Source organism: Prionailurus viverrinus, chromosome X (assembly GCF_022837055.1).
Source record: "Prionailurus viverrinus isolate Anna chromosome X, UM_Priviv_1.0, whole genome shotgun sequence".
Taxonomy (NCBI): domain Eukaryota; kingdom Metazoa; phylum Chordata; class Mammalia; order Carnivora; family Felidae; genus Prionailurus; species Prionailurus viverrinus.
This window is the reverse complement of record NC_062579.1, coordinates 38204188-38227351: the sequence shown is the minus strand read 5'-3', so window position 1 is coordinate 38227351 and position 23164 is coordinate 38204188. Positions and strand designations below refer to the sequence as shown.

Here is a 23164-nt window from a genome sequence, read left to right as displayed (position 1 = left end):
AGTAATTTAATTACTCAAAAAATTAAAAATAGAATTACCATACGATCCAGTAATTCCACTACTGCGTATCTACACAAAGAAAATGAAAACACTATTTTGAAAAGATATACGCACCCCTATGTTTATTGCAGCATTATTTACACAAGCCAAGATATAGAAGCAGCCCAAGTGCTCACCCGTAGATGAATGGATAAAGAAAATGAGGTAGATCTATACGTATATCTACATACATACTAGAATACTGCTCAGCCATAAAAAAGAATGAGATCTTGCCATCTGCAATCACATGGATGGGTCTGGAAGGTATTATGCTAAGCGAAATAAGTCGGACAGAGAAAGACAAGTACCGTATGATTCCACTTCTATATGGAACCTAGAAAACAAAACAAACAGACTTGTAAATACAGAGAACAAACTGGTGGTTGCCAGAGTATAGGTGGATGGGGAAATGAGCAAAACAGATAAAGGGGATTAAGAGTTAGAAACCTCCAATTACAAAATAAATACATCACACAGATACAAAGTACGGCATAGGGAATATAGTTAATACTGCAATAATGTATGGTGACAGACAGTAATGTGTAGAACTGCCGAATCAATACGTTGTATACCTGAAACTAACATAATGGTGTATGTTGACGAAGTTTTAACTTAAAAGTAAATTATTCTATAACCTATAATTCTATAACCTATCATCTACAATCTACATATTCCCCTGGGGGGAAGAAAAACCCACTCTAACTCGGAAGAGTCAAAAGATAAACAACTAACTGGTTGCAAACTCCCTGCATAAGGTAACCAGCTGTCAGAAGCCTAAAGAGTCGAAAGGCGTGACACCAGTAACCTCCATCAGCTTCCTTATGTAGCATTTCATACACCCAATATCACTATTCTCCTCTCAGATGGCATGTTTTGCTTAGAAGTATGTTACTTTAAAACTCTTTTTTGCGGGGAGCGCCTCGGTGGCTCAGTCGGTTGAGCGTCCAACTTTGGCTCAGGTCATGATCTCGTAGTTCGTGGGTTCAAGCTCCACATCACGCTCAGTGCTGTCAGTGGAGAGCCCACTTGGGATCCTCTGTCCCCCTCTTCTCCTTGCCTCTCCCCCACTTGCGCTCTCTCTCTCTCAAAAATAAATAAGCATTTAAAATAAATAAATAGGGGCGCCTGAGCGGCTCAGTCGGTTAAGCGTCCAACTCTTGGTTTTGGCTCAGGTCATGATCTCACGGTTCGTGGGTTCGAGCCCCACGTCAGGCTCCATGCTGGCAATGTGGAGCCTGCGTGTGGGATTCTCTCTCTCCCCCTCCCCAGCTTGAGCTCACGCTCTCTCTCAAAATAAATAAATAAACTTAAAAAAATTTTAATAAATAAGCAAAAGAAGTAAAGTTCTGTAATTTTAATCTGAATGGAAAATGAATTCTGTACTTTTCATTCTCTTAAGAAAAAGTACGCTGAGTTCTGCTTCCAGGAAAATACACGTAAATGTACTCTTCCCTAGTCCTCCTGCTAAGTATATCTAAGAACCCTGGACACTATATATAAAACAAAGAAGAGAATTTTCTATGTACAGCATCATGTCATCTGCAAATGACAGTTTAACTTCTTCTTTACCAATATGGATGCCTCTTATTTCCTTTTCTTGTAGGACTGCTGTCGCTCGGACTTCCAGTACTATGTTAAATTAAAGTGGCAAGAGCAGACATCCTTGTCTTCTTCCTGATCTTAGAGGAAAAGCTCTCAATTAACCCTCACACACCATTGGTGGGAATGTAAACTGGTACAGCCACTGTGGAAAACAGTATGGAGGTACCTCAAAAAATCTGAGGGACACCCGGCCGGCTCAGTTGGTAGAACATGTGACTCTTGAGCTCAGGGTCATGAGTTCAAGACCCATGTTGGGTGTGGAGCCTACTGAAAAAGAGATTTCAAATCGAAATACGATATGACCCAGTAATTCTACTACAGGAATGAAGTGAAAATGAAGAAAAGGCAAATTAAAATACTAATTTGAAAAGATACACGCACCCCCCATGCGTACTGCAGCCTTATTTACACTAACCAAGATATGGAAGCAACCCAAGTGATCACTAACAGATGAATGGATGAGGAGGATGTGGTGCATACATCGTGCACCACATACAATGGCGTATTACACAGTCATAGAAAAAGATGATATCGAACCATTTGTGACATGGGTGGACCTAGACGGTATTAGGTTAAGTGAAATAAGACCGAGAAAGACAAACGTCAGAGGACTGCATTCACATGTGGAATCCAAACAAAACCCCAAATGAATAAACGAACAAAAAGCAGAATCACACCTATGAATACAGCAAACAAACTGGTGGTTGCCAAAGGGAGGGGGTGGGAGAATGGGCAAAATGGGTGAAGGCGAGTGGGAGACACAGGCTTCGGGTTATGAAACGATGAAGTCACGGGAGTGACAGGCACAGCACAATGGTATCTACACTTGTGATGGGCAGAGAATAATGTATAAACGTGTCAAACCGCTATGCTGAACACGTAAAACTAATTAGTGTAACTCTGTGTGTCAACTATACCCACATTAAAAAAGGCACGGCATAAGGAATGTAGTCAATGAACGCTATCGCGATAGCTCCGTATGGCAAAAAAAAGGAGGCTAGGCTGGCGGTGGGCACAGCTTAATGTATAAACCCGCTGATTCACTATGGGGTACACCTGAAACTAATGTAACACCAGGTGTCACCTATACTCTAAAAAGTTTAAGAAATAAATAAGATATATTTCAGTAGTCAAAAATAATAATAATTCCTTCCTACCTGTGGTGCTCCCTGTCTGGGTCATAATAAAATATATTTAATTTTAAAAAGAAAATAAAATGAAGAAGACTGTGCCACTTGGAGATGAGGCAGATCAGTGGGGGACTTAAAACTCCAGGAACAACATAGCAGTGATTCCCCTGAGTTTTCTTTATACCACATATATCCCACAGTAGGTGCTGGAGACACAGGCAACCCAAAAATTCCAATGGACTAAGAAAGTCTGCTTTATCTGGTCAAAGGACCAGGAAAAGGACAACCTAGCAAGAAAGCATTTTTAAAAATATTTATTTATTGGGGCGCCTGGGTGGCCCAGTCGGTTAAGCGACTGACTTCGGCTCGGGTCCTGATCTCACGGTTCGTGAGTTCGAGCCCCGTGTCGGGCTCTGTGCGGACAGCCCGGAGCCTGGAGCCCGCTTCGGATTCTGTGTCCCCCTCTCTCTCTGCCCCTCCCCACTCATGCTCTGTCTCTCTCAAAAATAAATACACTTAAAAAAAATTTTTTTTAATAATTATTTATCTATTTTGAGAGAGAAAGAGAGAGAGAGAGCATGAGCGGGGGGGGGGGGGGGGAGACAGAATGCCAAGCAGGTTCCATGTCAGCATGGAGCCTGACACGGGGCTCGATCTCACAAACCATGAGATCACGACCTGAGGTGAAATCAAGAGTTGGATGCTTAAGCGACGGAGCCACCCAGGCGCCCCCAGAAAACTTTGAAATAATAACCAACTTATTCCAGCCAAGCATCGTGGGAGAAAAGCACGAAAACCTATGGGTCCCGGCTCCATCCCGTCAGCAAAAGCCAAGTGGGGAGCATATAGTTCCACTTCTTTGTGGTTTTGACAAAGTGCTATACCCCCTACAACACTGGAGTGGTATCACAAAAGACAAAGCAGGGAGCTGAGGCTCATCCCTTCTGGGCAGCAAGGAGCCTCCTCACTCAGTGCCGTCAGTGAAGAAACCAGGGGGAGCCTGGACGTCCATTGCAAATCAGCAGTAATGAGGCATCCTTCCCCCGTCCTACCGAGTAGTGGTATCAGAGGTCTAGCGGAGAGTCAGGAGAGGTGTCTGGAAAGATACAATGGAAAGCTGGAACCCGACGCCTGCCCAGAAGAAACGAGAAGCTCTCTACCTCGGGTTCAAGGGAAGCCAACTGGGAAACCTGGGCTTATTCTGCTGCCCGGTAGTGGTGACATGTCATCCTTTCTTCCCCAGGTGCACTGAAGTTAGAGGAAGCCAGCTAAAACAAGTTTAAATAAGAACCAGAATCTCGTAACATCATATCAAAAATGTCTAACGGTTTCGATGGATAATCACTCATATCAAGAACCAGAAAAGGGGCGCCCGGGTGGCTCAGTCAGTTAAACGTCCGACTTCGGCTCAGGTCATGATCTCACAAGCTTGTGAGTTCGAGCCCCGTGTCGGGCTCTGGGCAGGCAGCTCGGAACCTTGAGCCTGCTTCGGATTCTGTGTCTCCCTCTCTCTCTGCCCACCCCCCTGTAAAATAAACATTTAAAAACTAAAAAGAACCAGAAAAATCTCAAACCGAATGAAAAAAAATCAACTGCTATCAAGACTGAGGTAACAGAGAAAACTGTCCGATGAAGACTTTGAATCAGCCATCACAAAAACACTTCAATGAGCGCGTCTCAGGAAAACACGAGAAGATACCAGGAAGACGCAAATGGAGATGTTAGACCTGAAAAATACAATAACTAAAATAAAAAACTCAATGGATGGCCTCAACAGCAGAACAGAGGAAAGAATGAATGAAGTGAAACACAGAACAGAAATTACCCAGTCTGAATAGCACAGACTAAATAGACTGGCGGGGGGGGATGTGCCCCAAAGCTCTATAACAAAAGAACCAACATCTTGCCATCAGAAATCAGGAAGGAGAAGAGAAAGAGGTGAGGCTTTAAAAGTACATGAAGAAATAACGATAAAAATGTCCCAATTTGGCAAAACAAATACATTTACAGACTGAAGAACCAGAACAAATCCCAAACAGGATAAAACCAAAGAAATCCACACTAAGATATATTATCGTTAAACTTTTGAAAACCAGAGATTTAAAAAAATACATATTGAAAGCCATGAGAGAGAAATGACACCTTACCTACAGAAACAATTTGAATGACGGCAGATTTCACATCAGAAACCATAGAGGCCATAGGACGTAGCACATCATTTTTCAGCTGAAAGAAAAGAACTATCAACAATGAAAATATCCTTCAGGAATGAAGGAGAAATAAAGACATTCTCAGGCGGAAAAAAAAAAAAAAATCCTAATACAATTTGTCCCGAGCAGATCTACCTTAAAAAGAATGGCTAAAGGAAGTCCCCTAAACAGAAAATGAAAGATAACAGAAGGAATCTTGGAACACCACAAAGAAAGAACAGATGCAGGAAACAAAAATATGGATAAATAAGGGCACCTGGGTGGCTCAGGTCATGACTTCGGCTCAGGTCATGATCTCACGGTTTGTGGGTTCGAGCCCCATGTTGGGCTCTGTGCTGACATCACGGAGCCTGGAGCCTACTTTGGATTCTGTGTCTCCCTCTCTCTCTGTCCCTCCTTCACTTGCTCTCTCTTTCTCTTTCTCTTTCTCTTTCTCTCTCTCTCAAAAATAAACATTAATAATAACAATAATAATAATAAGCTATACAGGGGCACCTGGCTGGCTCAGTCATCAGAGTGTGTGACTCTTGATCTCAGGGTCATGAGTTTGAGACCCACATGGGGGGTAGACTTTATTTAACAAAAAAATAAAAAATAAATAAAAAGCTATACAAAGAGATACACTCAAAAACACTCTAAGTAAATCAAAATGGAATTCTAAAAAATGTTCCCATGACTGACCGGGGAAAAATAAAACAGAAAATGAAACAGAACAAACACAGAAGAAAAAATAAAATAAGACCTAACTTATCATTACTCACATTGAATGTCAATGGTCTAACTGCACCAATTAAAAGACAGAAATTGGAAAAAAAAAATTACACACAGGACCCAAGTATATGGTATCTGAAAGAAGGTCACTTCAAATATAGCAATATAGGCAGGTTGAAAGTAAAAGTATGAAAAGAGATATATCATGCAAACATTCATCAAAAGAAAGCAGAAATAATGTTAATTATACCTCAATAAAGTTGAAAAAAGAAAGCAGAAGTAGCTATACTAATATCAGACAAAGTAGACTTCAGAGAAAAAAATTACCAGAGACAGAGAGAAGACATCTAATGATAAAAACGCCAATTCATCCAAAGAGACAAATCAATCCTAAATGTAGAAAACAAAAGCAAAAGCTAATGAAACCAGAAAAAAACAGAAAATGGGCAATTTGGGGGCGCCTGGTGGCTCAGCTGGTTGAGCGTCCTCAGCTCAGGTCGTGATCCCAGGGTCGTGGGACAGAGCCCCGCATTGGGCTCTGCGCTGAGCGTGGAGCCTGCTTAAGATTCTTTCTCTCTCTGGGGCGCCTGGGTGGCTCAGTCTCTTAAGCATCCGATTTCAGTTCAGGTCATGATCGCGTGGTTTGTGAGTTCAAGCCCCACGTTGGGCTCTCTGCTGTCAGCGGGGAGCCTGCCTCAGATCCTCTGCCCCTCCACTTCCCTCCCTCTCTCTCTCAAAAATAAGTAAACATTAAAAAAAGAGTCTTTCTCCCTCCGCCCTGCTACCCCGCTTGCATGCTCTCTCTCTCTCTCTCAAATAGAAATTTTTAAAAAGAAAAGAAAATGAGCAATTTTCCCTGACCACACTGGAATGAAACTAGAAATCAATAATGGAAAGCTCACAAGAGAGCAGAAAGCTAACAAGAGAGGGGCACCTGGGTGGCTCAGTTGGTTGAATTGGTTCAGCTCAGGTCGTAATCTCACAGCTTGGCTCCTGAGTTCGAGCCCCGCATCAGGCTTTCTGCTGTCATGGCAGAGCCCACTTTGGATCCTCTGTCCCTCTCTCTCTGCCCCTCCTCTCTCTCTCTCTCTCTCCCTCACAAGAATAAACAAACATTTAAAAAAAGAAAGACAACAAAACAATCTCCAAACACTTGGAAGCCAAATGGCACATTTCTAATAATCTATGGTACAAGAAGAAAGTCTCAAAGGAAATTTTATTTATTTTTTTTTTTTAATTTTTTTTTTTTTTCAACGTTTATTTATTTTTTTGGGACAGAGAGAGACAGAGCATGAACGGGGGAGGGGCAGAGAGAGAGGGAGACACAGAATCGGAAACAGGCTCCAGGCTCCGAGCCATCAGCCCAGAGCCCGACGCGGGGCTCGAACTCACGGACTGCGAGATCGTGACCTGGCTGAAGTCGGACGCTTAACCGACTACGCCACCCAGGCGCCCCACAAAGGAAATTTTAAAAATACAATAAACTAAATGAAAATGAACTACAATACAATAAACTAATACAATAAATACAATAAACTAAATGAAATACAATAAATACTAAAAAAATACAATAAACTTAATGAAAATGAACTAAATGAAAATGTTCCATCAAATGTTTAGATGGAACACATCTAAAGCAGTGCTGAGAGGGAAGTATAGCACTAAATGCATACATTTGAAAGAGGAAAGTCTCAAACCAAAAATCTAAGGTCCCGGGGCACCTGGGTGGCTCAGTCGGTTAAACGTCTGACTCCTGTTTTCAGCTCAGGTCATGATCTCACGGTTTGCGAGTCGGGGCTTGACATTTCTCTCTCCCTCTCTCTCAAATGAATAAATAAATAAATAAACAAATAAACATTAAACATTTTTTAATAAAAAAATAAACAAAAATAAAAACCTAAGGTCCATTTCAAAAACCTAGAAAAAGATGGGGCGCCTGGGTGGCGCAGTCGGTTAAGCGTCCGACTTCAGCCAGGTCACGATCTTGCGGTCCGTGAGTTCGAGCCCCGCGTCGGGCTCTGGGCTGATGGCTCGGAGCCTGGAGCCTGTTTCCGATTCTTTGTCTCCCTCTCTCTCTGCCCCTCCCCCGTTCATGCTCTGTCTCTCTCTGTCCCAAAAATAAATAAATGTTGAAAAAAAAAAAAAAAAAAAAAAAAATCAAAAACCTAGAAAAAGAAACCATATTGAGGTTATGCTGTTTAAGGGTACAAACTTGGAACAGCAAGTGATTATAGGAAACAATATTATAAACCTCAAAGTTGTTAAGAAACTAGACTTAAATTGTTCCCACCACAAAAAAGAAATGATAATTATGTGATGTGATTGAGATGTTAGCAAACTTACAGTAGTAATCATACTGCAATATATAAATGTATCAAACACATGTATACCTTAAACTTACACAATGTTATATATCAATACTTTAATTTTTAAAAAAGAAAAACAATAGGACTAAAATAAACCCAGAGCAAGCAGAAGGAAAGAAATAGAAAAGAGAAAAAAATAGGGGCACCTGGAAGGCTCAGTACGTTAAGCGTCCGACTTTGATTCAGATCATGGTCTCATGGTTTGCGATTTCGCGCCCCTCATCGGGCTCTGTGATGATAGTTCAGAGCCTGGAGCCTGCTTCAGATTGTGTCTCCCTCTCTGCCCCTCCCCCATTCATGCTCCGTCTCTTTCTCTCTGTCTCTCAAAAATAAACATTAAAAAAAATTTTTTTAAAGAAAAGAGCAAAAATTAGTGAAGTTGAAAACAGAAAAATAATAGATAAAAATCAGTGAAATAAATCTTTGAAAAGATCAACAAAATTGACAAATTTTTGGCAAGACTGAAAAACAGAGAAGACACAAGTTACCAAAATCAGGAATGAAACAAAGACTATCACTACAGACCTTGCAGACATCAAAAGGATAATAAAATTATAAATAATTCTTCATATACACATTTGATAACTTACATAAAATGAACTAGTTCCTAAAAAAAAACCCACAAACTATCACAAATTGCCTGAAATGAAATAATTTGAATAGCCCTAGTACTACTAAGGAAATTTAATCCATAATTTAAAAGAAGAGAAAAGAAGGAAAAAAGAAAGAAAGGGAGGGAGGGAGGGAGAGAGAGAGGAAGGAAGGAAAGAAGGAAGAAAGGAAAGGAAAGAAAGGAAGGAAGGAAGGAAGGAAGGAAAAGGAAAGAAAGAAAGAAAGAAAGAAAGAAAGAAAGAAAGAAAGAAAGAAATCACTGGCCCACACAGTTTTCCTGGAGAATTCTGTCAAATTCTTTTAAAGAATTAACACCAATTGCAAAACCTCTTACAAGAAAAAGAAGAGGAAGTAAGTCTTCCTAACTCATTCCACAAAGCTAGTTATTTACCTGTGATAAGCTTAAAAGGGGGCCCCCAAACATATCCGCATCCTAATCCTGACAGCCTGTGGATATCACCTCTAAAAAATGGCAAGAGTAAAAGGGTCTTTGCAGGTGTGATTAAGGATCTCAAGATGAGAGGAGTATCCTGAATTATCCAGGTGGGTCCTACACGCAGTCACATGTACCCTAACAAGAAGAATGTAGAAGAAAATTTGCCACACACACAGAGGGCAGTGATGTGAAGCCACAACAGAGACAGATTCGAAGATGCTGGTGGCCATAAGAATGGAATGAGGAAGGCCAAGGAACAGGGGCAGCCCCCAGAAGCTAGAAGAGGCAAGGAAGGTTCTGGAGGGAATACAACCCTGCCAAAACCTTGATTTGGGCCCAGTGATACTTATTTTGGACTTAAGGCCTCCGGAACTGCGAGAGAACAAATTTCTGTCATTTTAAGCCACCAAGTGTGTGGCAATTTGTTGCGGCAGCCACATGAAGCTAACACATTCCCTGATTACAAAGTCAGACAAACACAGTATAAAAAAGAAAACCACACCCCAATATCACTCATGAATATGTAGGCAAAAATTCTTGACAAAACATTAGCAAATATAACTCAGCAATATATTAAAAGAATTATAGGGCGCCTGGGTGGTTCAGTCGTTAAGAATCTGACTTTGGCTCAGGTCATGATCTCATGGTTCATGAGTTCAAGTCCCACACTGGGTGAGGGCGAGTCCCACAAGTCCCACATCAGGTGAATTCAAGCCCCGCTTCGGGTGAGCCTCGCTTCTCTCTCTCTCTCTCTCCATATCTCTCTCTGTCTCTCTCTGCCCCTTTCTCTCTCTCTCTCTGTCTCTCTCTCTGCCCCTCGCTCACTTGTGCCCTTTCTCTCTCAAAAAAAAAAAAAAAAGAATTATACACCATATCCAACTGGGGTTTATTCTAGGAATGCAAGGCAGGTTCAATATTCAAAAATCAATCCATGTAATCCACCACATTAAGAGGATTTTTAAAATCACATGATCAGGGGCGCCTGGGTGGCGCAGTCGGTTAAGTGTCCAACTTCAGCCAGGTCACAATCTCTCGGTCCGTGAGTTCGAGCCCCGAGTCAGGCTCTGGGCTGATGGCCCGGAGCCTGGAGCCTGTTTCCGATTCTGTGTCTCCCTCTCTCTCTGCCCCTCCCCCGTTCATGCTCTGTCTCTCTCTGTCCCAAAAATAAATAAACGTTGAAAAAAAAAATCACATGATCATATCAACGCATGTAAAAAATAGCATTTGACAAAATTCAATATTCATTCCTACAAAAAAAATATGAATAGAAACAGGAAGAGACAGGAACTTCTTAAACCTGATAAAGAGCATCTAAAACAAAACCGCAGCTAACATTACACTTAATGGTGAAAGACAAGATTAACCAGCAAGGCAAGAACGTCCATTCTCACAATTCTTATTCAACATAGTGCTAGAAGTTCTAACCTGTGCAATAAGGCAAAAAATGGAAATGGAAGGCGTACAGAATAAAAAAGAAGAAAGAAAAAGTCCCTATTTACAGGTGATATGATTGTCTATGTAGAAAAATCACAAAACTTTGGGGCTCCTGGGTGGCTCAGTCCGTTAAGCGTCCAACTCTTTATTTTGGCTCAGGTCATGATCTCACAGTCGTGAGGTAGAGCCCTCACATCAGGTTCCATGGGGCATGGAGTGTGCTTAAGATTCTCTCTCTCTCTCTCTCTCTCTCTCTCTCTCTCTCCCTATGACCCTCCCCCATGCACACACGTACTCTTCTTCTCAAAACTTTTTTTTTTAATCACAAAAAAATCTACAAAAAATAAAACTCCTAGGACTAATAATTGAATTCATCAAAGTCACAGGAAACAAAATATAATACAAAAATCAACTGTATTTCTATGTTAGCAATGAAAATGTGGACTCCAAAATTAAAAAAATATATAAAACCATTTATAATCACTCAAAAAAATGAAATACTTACGTATAAATCTAACAAAGTATGTACAAAACTTGTAATAACTACAACAGACTGGCCATCTTGAGAAAAAAGAACACCGCGGGCCTTATGCTCTCTGATTTCAAACTATAATACAAAGCTATAGGAATCAAAACAGTGTGGTATTGGCATAAAAACAGACACACAGATCAATGGAACAGAATAGAGAGCTCAGAAATAAACCCACACACTTATGGCCAATTAATTTACGACAGAGGACCCAAGAATAGTCAGTGAAGAAAAAGGACAGTTTTTTCAATAAATGGTGTTGGAAAAACTGGGACAGCCACATGCAAAAAAAAATGAAACTTTTTTTCAAAGTTTCACCATGCACAAAAATTAACTCAAAATGAATTAAAGACTTGAACCTAAAGCCTGAAACCATAAAACTCCAAGAAAACATAGGCACTAAGCTCCACGGTAAAGATTTTTTGGATTTGACACCAAAAGCAAAGGCAACAAAAGTAAAAATAAACTACCGGTACCACACCAAAGTAAAAAGCTTCTGCACAGCAAAGGAAACCATCAACTAAATGAAAAGGCAAACTACCGAACGGCAGAAAATATTTGTAAAGCGTATATCTGATAAGGGGTTCATATCCAAAATATATGAATAACTCACACAACTCAACGGCAAAATAAAAAAAAATCCGATTTAAAAATGAGCAGAGGAGGGGCGCCTGGGTGGCTCAGTCAGTTAAGCGTCCGACTTCAGCTCAGGTCATGATTTCAAGGTTCATGAGTTCAAGCCCGGTTGGTGAGTTTGAGCCCCGCCTCGGGCTCTGTGCTGATGGCTCAGAGCTTGGAGCCTGCTTCGGATTCTGTGTCTCCCTCTCTCTCTGCCTCTCCCCGCCTACTCGCACGCGCGCACGCGCGCGCTCTCTCTCTCTCTCAAAAATAAATAACATTAAAAAAAATTTTATAAAAAAATGGGCAGAGGATCTGAGTAGACAGTTTCCAAAGAAGACATGCAGATACTCAACAAGTACATGAAAAGATGCTCAACGTCAGTAATCTAGGGGCACCTGCCTGGCTCATTTGGTAGAGCGTGTGACTCTTCATCTCAGGACTGTGAGTTCGAACCCCACATTGGGCATGGAGCCTACTTTTAAAAAGAATCACTAATCATAGGAGAAATACAAATCGAAACCACAGTAAGATATCACCCCACACCTGTTAGAATTGCTAGGCAGTGTCAAAAAGGCAAAAAATAACAAATGTCGACGAGGATGTGAAGAAAAGGGAATCCTTGCCCACCACTGGTAGGAACATAAACCGGTGCAGCCACTATGGAAAACAGTATGGAGGTTCCTCAAAAAATTAAATATAGAACCATCATATCATCCAGCAATTCCGCTTCTGAATATTTATCCAAAGGAAAAAAAACACTAACAAAGAAATATCTGCACCCCCATGTGCAGTAAAGCATTATTTACAATAGCCAAGATATGGAAACAACCGAGGTGCCTGTCCATCAACAGATGAACGGATAAAGAAAATATGGGGTGTGTGTGTGTGTGTGTGTGTGTGTGTGTGTGTGCGCACACACACAATGGAGTATTATTCAGTCATAAAAGAAAGGGGAAATCTTGCCATTTGCAAGAATGTGGATGGACCGTGAAGGCATTATGCTAAGTGAAATAAGTCAAGACAGGGAAAGATATAAACACTGTATGATCTCACTTACATGTGGGATCTAAAAGAAAAACAAGCTCACAGTACAGAGAACAGATTGGCAGTTGCCAGATGTGGGAGTAGGAGGTGGGCAAAATGGGTGAAGTCAAAGGTCAAATAAATAACTCACGGAGATGTGACGTACAGCATGACGACCAGAGTTAATTATACTGTACTGAATATTTAAATTTTTTTTCTTCAACGTTTTTATTTATTTTTGGGACAGAGAGAAACAGAGCATGAACGGGGTAGGGGCAGAGAGAGAGGGAGACACAGAATCGGAAACAGGCTCCAGGCTCTGAGCCATCAGCCCAGAGCCCGACGCGGGGCTCGAACTCACGGGCCGCGAGATCGTGACCTGGATGAAGTTGGACGCTTAACCGACTGCGCCACCCAGGCGCCCCAATATACTGTACTGAATATTTAAAAGTTGCTATGAGAGTACATCTTCAAAGTTCTCATCACAAGAAAAAAAATTTTATAACTCTGTACAGTGATGGATGTTAACTGGCTTTATTGTGGTGGCCGTTGTGCAAAACATACAAATATCAAATGATTATGTTGTACATTAATATAATGCTGTAAGTCAATTATACCTCAATAAAAAAAAGAGCATGGTACTGGTGAAAGAAGAGATAAATATATCAGTGTAACAAAAAGAAAGGAAATAGATTCACAAATATAATCCACTGATCTTTGACAAAGGAGCAAAGGCAATTCAGTGGAGAAAACAAATAGGGTGGAAACTGGACATCCATATGCAAAAAAAAAAAAAAAAAAAAAAAAAAGAACTCCAGACATAGTCCTTATACTTTTCACAAAAATTAACTCTAAATGGATCTTAGGATACAAAAATACTGATTCGAAGGGGCACATGCACCCTGATGTTTATAGCAGCTTATCAACAGGAACCAAACTATGGAAACACTCCAAGAGTCCATCGACTGATGAATGGATAAAGAAGATGTGGTATAAATATACAATGGAGTATTAGCCTCAAAAAGAATGAATCTTTGGGGCGCCTGGGTGGCGCAGTCGGTTAAGCGTCCGACTTCAGCCAGGTCACGATCTCGCGGTCCGGGAGTTCGAGCCCCGCGTCGGGCTCTGGGCTGATGGCTCAGAGCCTGGAGCCTGTTTCCGATTCTGTGCCTCCCTCTCTCTCTGCCCCTCCCCTGTTCATGCTCTGTCTCTCTCTGTCCCAAAAATAAATAAACGTTGAAAAAAAAAATTAACAAAAAAAAAAAAAAAAAGAATGAATCTTGCCATTTGTAATGACATGTGAAGCGAAAGAAGTCAGTCACAGAAAGACAAATACCACATGATTTCACTGATCTGTGGAATTTAAAAAACAAAACAGATGAACATAGGGGAAGGGGAAAAAAAGAGGAAAGCAAACCATAAGAGATTCTTTTTTTTTTTAATTTTTTTTTAACATTTATTTATTTTTGAGACACAGAGAGACAGAGCATGAACGGGGGAGGGTCAGAGAGAGGGAGACACAGAATCGGAAGCAGGCTCCAGGCTCCGAGCTGTCAGCACAGAGCCCGACGCGGGGCTCGAACTCACGGACCGTGAGATCGTGACCTGAGCCGAAGTCGGCCGCTTAACCGACTGAGCCACCCAGGCGCCCCAAGAGATTCTTTTTTTAATGTTCGTTATTTTGAGAGAGACGGAGCACAAGTGGAGGAGGAGCACAGAGAGGGGGGACAGAGGATCCGAAGCAGGCTCCGGGCTGACAGCAGAGAGCCCGATGCTGGCTCCAACTCACGAATGCAAGATCATGACCTGAGCAGAAGTCAGATGCTTAACCAACCATAAGAGACACTTACCTGTAGGGGCACCTGGGTGGCTCAGTCAGTTGAGCGTCCGACTTTGGCTCAGGTCATGATCTCGAGGTTCGTGAGTTCGAGCCCCACATCGGGCTCTGGCTGACCGCTCAGAGCCTGGAGCCTGCTTCTGATTCTGTGTCTCCCCCTCTCTCTGCCCCCTCGCCTGCTCACGCTCTGTCCTTGTGTCGAAAATAAACAAACATTAAAAAAAAAAGTTTAAAAAAAAAGAGACACTTACCTATAGAGAACAAACTGAGGACTGATATATATATCCCTATGCTTATTTCATTATTATTTATAATAGTCAAACTATGGAAACAACCTAAGTGTCGATCAATAAATAAATGGATAAAGAACGGGGCACCTGGGTGTTTCAGTCGGTTAAGCGTCGACTTCAGCTCAGGTCATGATCTTGCATGGGTTCAAGCCCCACGTTGAGCTCTGTGCTGACAGCTCAGAGCCTGGAGGCTGCTTCGGATTCTGTGTCTTCCCCTCTCACTCTCTGCCCCTCCCCCACTCGTGCTGGCCCTCTCATAAATAAATAAGCTTTAAAAAAAAAAAAAGAAAAGAGGGCGCTTGGGTGGCTCAGTCGGTTGAGCGTCGGGCTTTGGCTCAGGACATGATATCGCAGTTCGTGAGTTCGAGCCCCACGTCAGGCTCTGTGCTGACAGCTTGGAGCCTGGAGCCTGCTTCAGGTTCTGTGTCTCCCTCTTTCTCTGCCCCTCCCTTGCTCATGCTGTCTCTCTCTGTCTCTCAAAAATAAATAAAACGTTAAAAAAAATTTATAAAAAATAAGTAAATAAATAAAAGAAAAATAAATGGATATTAGACATATATGCAAAATGTAAAACTATAAAACTTCTACAAGACAACAAGGGAAAAACTAAGTGACTTGGGTCTGGAGATGTTCTAAAATACAACACCAAAAACATGATTCATAAAAGGAAAATTGACAAGTTGGACTTTATTAAGATTTTAAAATTCTGCTCTATGAAAGACACTGTGGGGTGCCTGCCTGGGAGGCTCAGTTGGTTAAGCATCCAACTCTTGATTTCAGCTCAGGTCATGATCTCACTGTTCGCGAGATCAAGCCCCACATCGGATTCCAAGCTGACAAGCATAGGAGCCTGCTTGGGATTCTCTCTCTCTGTCTCCCTCTGCCCCTCACCAGCTCGCTCTCTCTGTCTCTCAAAATAAATAAATAACCTTTTTTTTTTTTTACAAAAAGGGACACCATTAAGAAAATAAAGAGACAAGCCTAAGAATGAGAGAAAAGTATTTGCAGAACACATGTCTGATAAGGGACTTGTATTTAAAATATACAAACAACTTGGGGCGCCTGGGTGGCTCAGTCTGTTAAGCGTCCGACTTCGGCTCAGGTCATGATCTCGCGGTCTGTGAGTTCGAGCCCTGCATCGGGCTCTGTGCGGACAGCTCAGAGCCTGGAGCCTGTTTCAGATTCTGTGTCTCCCTCCCTCTCTCACCCTCCCCTGTTCATGCTCTGTCTCTCTCTGTCTCAAAAATAAATAAAACGTTAAAAAAAATTTTTTTAAGGGGCGCCTGGGTGGCTCAGTTGGTTAAGCGACCGACTTCAGCTCAGGTCACGATCTCGCGGTCCGTGGGTTCGAGCCCCGCGTCGGGCTCTGGGCTGATGGCTCAGAGCCTGGAGCCTGCTTCCGATTCTGTGTCTCCCTCTCTCTCTGCCCCTCCCCCGTTCATGCTCTGTCTCTCTCTGCCTCAAAAATAAATAAACGTTAAAAAAATTTAAAAAAAAAATTTTTTTAAATATACAAACAACTCTTAAAACTCAACACTAAGGAAACAACCAATCCAATTAAAAAAATGGACAAGATCTGAGTAGACACTTGCCCGAAGAAGATATACAGATGGCATATGAGCACGTACAAACTACGTTCACCATCATTTTTCATTAGGGAATTGCAAATCAAAACAAGGAAATACCATCACACACCTACTAGAATGGTTAAAATCCAAAAACCCAACAACACCAAATGCTGACAAGGATGTGGGGCAACAGGAATGCTCTCGTCCATTGCTGGTGAGAATGCAAAATGGTGAAGAACTTGGGAAGACAGCTTGGCAGTTTCTCACAAAGCCAGTCTTACCATACGACCTATGGTTGCACTCCTAGTTATTTACCCAAGTGAATTGGAAACTTACGTCGACACAAAAACCTGCATATAGGGGCGGCTGGGTCAGTGGGTTGAGCGTCTGCCTCTTGATTTCAGCTCAGGTCACGATGCCAGTGTCTTGGGATAGACCCCAGCACTGGGCTCCTCTACCTCTCCCCGTCTCGTGCACACACATGCTCTCTCTCTCTCTCTCTCTCTCTCTCTCAAAAAATTAGAACTAAAATAAAATAAAAACCTGAATATAAATGTTGATAGCAGCTTTACTCATAATTGCCAAGAACTGGGAACGGCTAAGATGTCCTTCAATAGGTGAATGGACAGGCAAACTGTGGCACATTCATACAATGGAATATTATTCAGTGGTAAAAACAAATGAGTTATAGGGGTGCCTGGGTGGCTCAGTTGGTTAAGTGTCGGACATGGGTCCGACTCTTGATTTCGGCTCAGGTCACCATCTTGATGTTGGTTCAGGTCATGATCTCATGGTTCGTGAGATTGAGTCCCGCGTTGGATTCTATGCTGACAGCACGGAGCCTGCTTGGGATTCTCATTCTCTCTCTCTCTCTCTCTCTCTGCATCTCCCCTTCACGCTCGCTCTCTCTCTCTCTCTCTCTCAAAAATAAATAAACATTTAAAAGAATAATGGGGAAACTGTAGGGGAATACAGAGCGGTAATGGACCTGCATGTACTCTTTTCTCAATTAATTTGCAAATCTAAAACTGTACTACAGAAATTAAGTCCATTAATTGTTTGAAATGCACTTAGCATACAATCCAGCAATTGTCATTCATCTCCTCCAAAATCCTTACACAAACGATCACAGGATCTTTATTCATAATAGCCAAAAACTGGAAACAACCCAGATTCCCTTCAACTAGAGGTTGGTTAAACAAACTGCAGTACATTTATACCATGGAATACTGCTCAGCAAGAAAAAAGAACAAGCTATTCGTAAATGCAACAATCTGCATGAATCTCCAGAGAATTACGCTGAGTAAAATCCTGTCCCAAAAGGTTACATAGTGTATGATTCCATTCCTATGTCATGCTTGATATGACAAAATTACAGAATGAGACCACAGATTAGTGATAGCCAAGAGTCAAGGAGGGAGTAGGGGGAGGAAGGAAGTGGCTACTAAAAGGCAAGATGAGGGGCGCCTGGGTAGCTCAGTGGGTTAAGTGCCCGACTTCCGCTCAGGTCATGATCTCGCGGTCCGTGACTTTGAGCCCCGCGTTGGACTGTGCTGACAGCTCGGAGCCTGGAGCCTGCCTTGGATTCTGTGTCTCCCTCTCTCTCTGCCCCTCGCCCACTTGCGCTCTCTCTCTCTCTCTCTCTCAAAAGATAAATAAACATTAAAAAAATGTAAAAGGCAAGATGAGGGGATCCTTGTGGTGATGGAAATGTTCCATATGTCAATAGCCTGGTTGTGATACTGTACCAAGGTTTTGCATGATGTTCCCACTGGAGAAAAGTGTGTAAATGGTACATTGCATTTGAATCTACAATGATCTCAAAATTAAAATTTACCTTAAAAAAATAAAAGAAAAAATGTGTTAAGTAGGCTCCTCCTCCTTACCTCAAAGGATCTGCCAGGCTGTCCTGGAACCAGGGCAGGGAACCTCTGGGGTGATTTCCCAGTAGCTGGCATGTTCACCCTGGGTCTCAGCCCACCTTCCAAAGCTGGAGGGGAGTCTGTATGTGGGCTGCGGTCAGAATGAATGGAAGATCCCGCAGCCTCCAGTAAGGAGGAAACTCAACAGCTCCACGGGGACACCAAGAAATCCTAAAAGGACAGTATCCATGTCATCAGTGTCATTCTACATTCACACCACAAAATTCAGCACCGCCCACTCTGAGTGTTAGGATGGATTATGAAAACAATCATGATATCTGAAGTCACACTGATGACCTCAGAGTCCTTGATTCTGGGGTGGCTCCCTAGGGAGCTTCACACCTTACCTAGCCAGCCTACTCCTCAATTCCAGGTTCAGGGTAGATCGGGGTTTGTGGGGAGGGCAGAATTGGGGCAACAAATGGTGCTAAAGCCCTATGAGGCGGACAGAGGAAGGACTTGTCCATGGGGACCTAGTGGGTGACCACGGAGGCAGGAAACCTGGAAACCTGAATGAAAGGTCTCTCTTCTGCCCTCTTTAATTATTTTGCCATTTATAGGGTGAAAAATCCCTCTTAAATTCTTCTACAGGAAGCTCTTAACCTCTTCTTTCCAGGAGATGATTCAACATTAATGTTATTTATTAATCAATACATGGGGGGGGATGCTGCTATTAAATTACACCAGAAAAGCATTTGACACCATTCTGCAGATATTACTAATAAAACTCCAACTAAAACTAGGGAAGAAGTAAATCACTTAAATATCACAAAAAATCATCTACCAAGCATAGCCCTGAAATATTATGCTAAAAAGTAAAATGATGACACTATTGCCGTTAAAATTACGAACAAGATAGGGATGCCTGACACAACTCAAAATTGTTTTGCTGGCTCTATGAGAGATGAAACAAGGCGAATAAATGTTGCAAGTTAATAGAAATGTGGCTTTCCTTGCCAGTGATATGATTTTACACAAAGAAAACCTGACACTACTAGCATTCAGAGCAGTTTGATAAGGGGCTGGATACCAGATAAAATTACAAGAGCAGATAATTTTTCCTCTGTAATGGCAACAATAATCAAACAAATGAAAACGGGAAAACAAAAATCCATTAATAATGATAGCAAAAAATACACAAAATATACTTAAGGAGTTGGACGAGTATGATTTAAACAAAAATTGACAAATATAAAATAGTCACACAGATATACCATATCCTTGGATAAGAAAATGTAATAAAAATGTCAACCCTGCCAAAAGCATTATATTAAAGTAATGTAAAGAATAAAAAAGAAACACAAAACTCAATAATAGTAAGATGGTGTGTACAAAATGTGTGGAATGCAGCTAAAGAGATTCTTCAAGAGCAATTCACGTTCGACATGGTTTTTAACAATGAAGAAAGGGTGAACATTCATGAAGTAACGTCTCGACTTAAAAAGTTACAGAGAAAATGGTACAGATAAGAGTAGAAATTAATAGAAAACAAAGGTACATCAGAGAGGATGAACAAGGCCAAAAGTTGGTTCTTTGTGAAGGCTAGTAAGATTAGCAAATCTCTGGGGAGACTGATAAGGAAAAACCTAAACACGCACTCTATTAAGACTTGACAACAAGAAGCAGCAAGCTATCTAAAAACCTGACCACCCCAGAATCCCCTATCCCTGACCTGCACAGATTCCTATGCACCAGATTCCTTAACTCCCCACCAATGGACCTCACAAACTGACAATTCATCATTCCCAAAAGCCAACAAAGCCATCACCTCAAAAATCACTGATGACTGTCACGCCACAAAACCTCGTGCACTCGCTTTAGCGTCGCGCGCCAACAGGACTTAAACGTCCTCTGAGGGCCACTTCCGTTTCCTGTCCTCACCCCTGACCGTGCCCCTTCTGCGTGGTTGTTCTCGCACACGATCGTAAGGGCTGTGATGCTGTGGTCTACTCACTCCGAGCAAGGTGCAGTTAGGGATCGGCAGAGACTTTGTCCACGAGTGGCGTTGTTGGGCGAGGAATATGGCTGTGCCCAGGCTTTCCTCCACGGGGGCCGCCATCTTAGCGCCCATTCCGTACAGTGGGCTGTTCCACCGAAGGCGGGGGCGGGGGGGGGGGCGTTGTTCAGGGGTAGAAACCTTCTGAAGGCAAGCATTCCAGAAGAGCTGGTCTTTGGAACTGGGTTCTATAGGTCTGTGCAAACGTGACAGAAGCAGAGGTGCCGGGGGCAGGGGAGATGTGCCCTCATCTTCAAGGGAGATACCACTGAGGAGAGGGGTAAAAGTCAAGATTAGTTCCCCCCTGGAAGATGTCACTCAGAGGAAAGGAGAAATTAAAATGGTACAGTCCCCCTCCTGACAGATACCTCTGGGCAAGAAAGGGAAGGAGTCGGGGTGGTATAGTCCTCTCCTTGGAGATACCACTGGAAAGAGGGGGGAAACTCAGGTTATTGTTGATCCCCTCCTGGGCGATACCACTGGAGAAGAGTGGGGAGAGGCATGGTGGTACATTGTTTTGATGTGCTGGAATTGGTATCGAGGGGAATTGAATCCCCCTCAATCTCCATTACCTCCATTACCCCACTAAAATGACAGTAGCTAGAAATAAATAATAATAACAATAGCCTTTGATATGGACAACTAATATTTTTTTTCAATATATGAAATTTATTGTCAAATTGGTTTCCATACAACACCCAGCGCTCATCCCAAAAGATGCCCTCCTCAATGCCCATCACCTACCCTCCCCACCCTCCCACCCTCCATCAACCCTCAGTTTGTTCTCAGTTTTTAAGAGTCTCTTGTGCTTTGGCTCTCTCCCACTCTAACCTCTTTTTTTTTTCCTTCCCCTCCCCCATGGGTTCCTGTTAAGTTTCTCAGGATCCACATAAGAGTGAAACCATATGGTATCTGTCTTTCTCTGTATGGCTTATTTCACTTAGCATCACACTCTCCAGTTCCATCCACGTTGCTACAAAGGGCCATATGTCATTCTTTCTCATTGCCACGTAGTACTCCATTGTGTATATAAACCACAATGTCTTTATCCATTCGTCAGTTGGTGGACATTTAGGCTCTTTCCACAATTTGGCTATTGTTGAGAGTGCTGCTATAAACATTGGGGTACAAGTGCCCCTATGCATCAACACTCCTGTATCCCTTGGGTAAATTCCTAGCAGTGCTACTGCTGGGTCATAGGGTAGGTCTATTTTTCATTTTGTGAGGAACCTCCACACTGTTTTCCAGAGCGGCTGCACCAGTTTGCATTCCCACCAACAGTGCAAGAGGGTTCCCGTTTCTCCACATCCTCTCCAGCATCTACAGTCTCCTGATTTGTTCATTTTGGCCACTCTGACAGGCGTGAGGTGATATCTGAGTGTGGTTTTGATTTGTAATTCCCTGATGAGGAGCGAGGCTGAGCATCTTTTCATGTGCCTGTTGGCCATCCGGATGTCTTCTTTAGAGAGGACAACTAATATTTTTAAGCAAATTGTTAATAGAAAAATATTTAGAAAACGTTATAAGCTTACTTTCGCTGAAACTACATCTCCAAGACACACCCCCAACTCCTCCTGTCAACCAGGTTGCAGCCGCTTAGCCTCTCTCATATGGGAATTTAGGAGTTACTACTTACTCTTGGGAGAGAAGAGAGGATTCTAGGGGTTCTTCACCTCTGAACCCTTATCTTAAACATTCTTCGAAACCTACTCCTGGGGCACCTGGGTGGCTCAGTTGGTTAAGCGACCAACTCCTGATTTCCGCTCAGCTCAAGATCTTGTGGTTTGTGAGTTCGAGCCCAGCGCCGGGCTCTGTGCTGACAGCATGGCGCCTGCTTGGGATTCTCTCTCCCTCTCTCTCTGCCCCTTTCCCACGCACGCACTCTCTCTCAAAAAATGAATAAGTAAACTTAAGAAAAATAAAACCTATTTCTACATGTAACCGTCCTGCAGGCCTTCTCTGACAAGAGGTGGAGGGCTCTTTTCCCTGCTGAAGGCATTTCAAACACAACAGATTTGTGTTGTGTGCTAAGCCTAGTTAGCCTGGGCGTGGATTGCTGTGTGTCCTAAGGACATTCAGATCTTCTCTCTGGGCCTCAGTGCAACAATCTGGAGAGTTAGAGTGTCAGCCTCTCAGAATTTGTGAATTGACTGGAAGACAGAGTAGCAAATGTGAGAACATTGCTGTAAGACACACACTTCTAAAGAAATTCCCAAAACTTATTATTGTCATGGCTTTTGGCCAACAACTCAAATCCTAGATTCCGCTAACCTCCACCATCAATGCCTCCTGGGCTGATCTCAAACCTGGGCCTTTCTTTACCAATACCTATGTTGCATTCTTCTGATCTAAATTCATGTGTTCTATTAATGATTTCATCATCTGTGTCTCTGTATTCTGACCATGAATCCAAGATGCTCTTTTATCATGTGCCCTTTTTTGATAGACAAAGAGACTAGTCATATGTTAATTTTCCACTATCAATGCCTCTCTGATCCATGTCTCAACTATTGGACCATGGGTAACTTTTCTACCATCAATGTCCTTTTGATTAGACTTCCAAAACAGACATATGTTGCAGAGGGTCTGGGTTCCAGTTCAAACCAGAGGGGAAATGGTGTTTGAAGGATAGCAGAGGCCCAATTTCAAGAACTGGACCTGAGGACCATTGAAGGTAGAGGTTCATTCACGGTGGAAGGCTGCTGACAAGACTGGGCTAACGGCCTGTAAAACAAGATGGGGATTTCTGGCAAAATCATTAACGGATGTTTTTAGATCAAACCAGGGAGATTGATGATGCTGAAAATTTCATATTTTCCTAAGATATGGACATGGAAT

The 23164-nt window shown here is 42.4% G+C and overlaps 1 protein-coding gene across 2 annotated transcripts in view; it reads right to left on the bottom strand.

Moving 5' to 3' along the window:
* ZNF157 (zinc finger protein 157) overlaps positions 1-20293 on the bottom strand; it is a 38595-nt gene extending 18302 nt beyond the window's left edge. Inside the window, exons 1-2 of one of the 2 annotated variants that reach the window (XM_047843965.1) lie at positions 20099-20293; positions 18295-18501 (exon numbers count right to left, since the gene is read on the bottom strand). In XM_047843965.1, the coding sequence (XP_047699921.1) occupies positions 18295-18366 (72 nt within the window). In that variant the 5' untranslated portion in view covers positions 18367-18501; positions 20099-20293. The remainder of the gene's footprint in view (positions 1-18294; positions 18502-20098) is intronic. The other variant, XM_047843966.1, reaches the window with a different exon arrangement.
* Positions 20294-23164: the final 2871 nt, after the last annotated feature.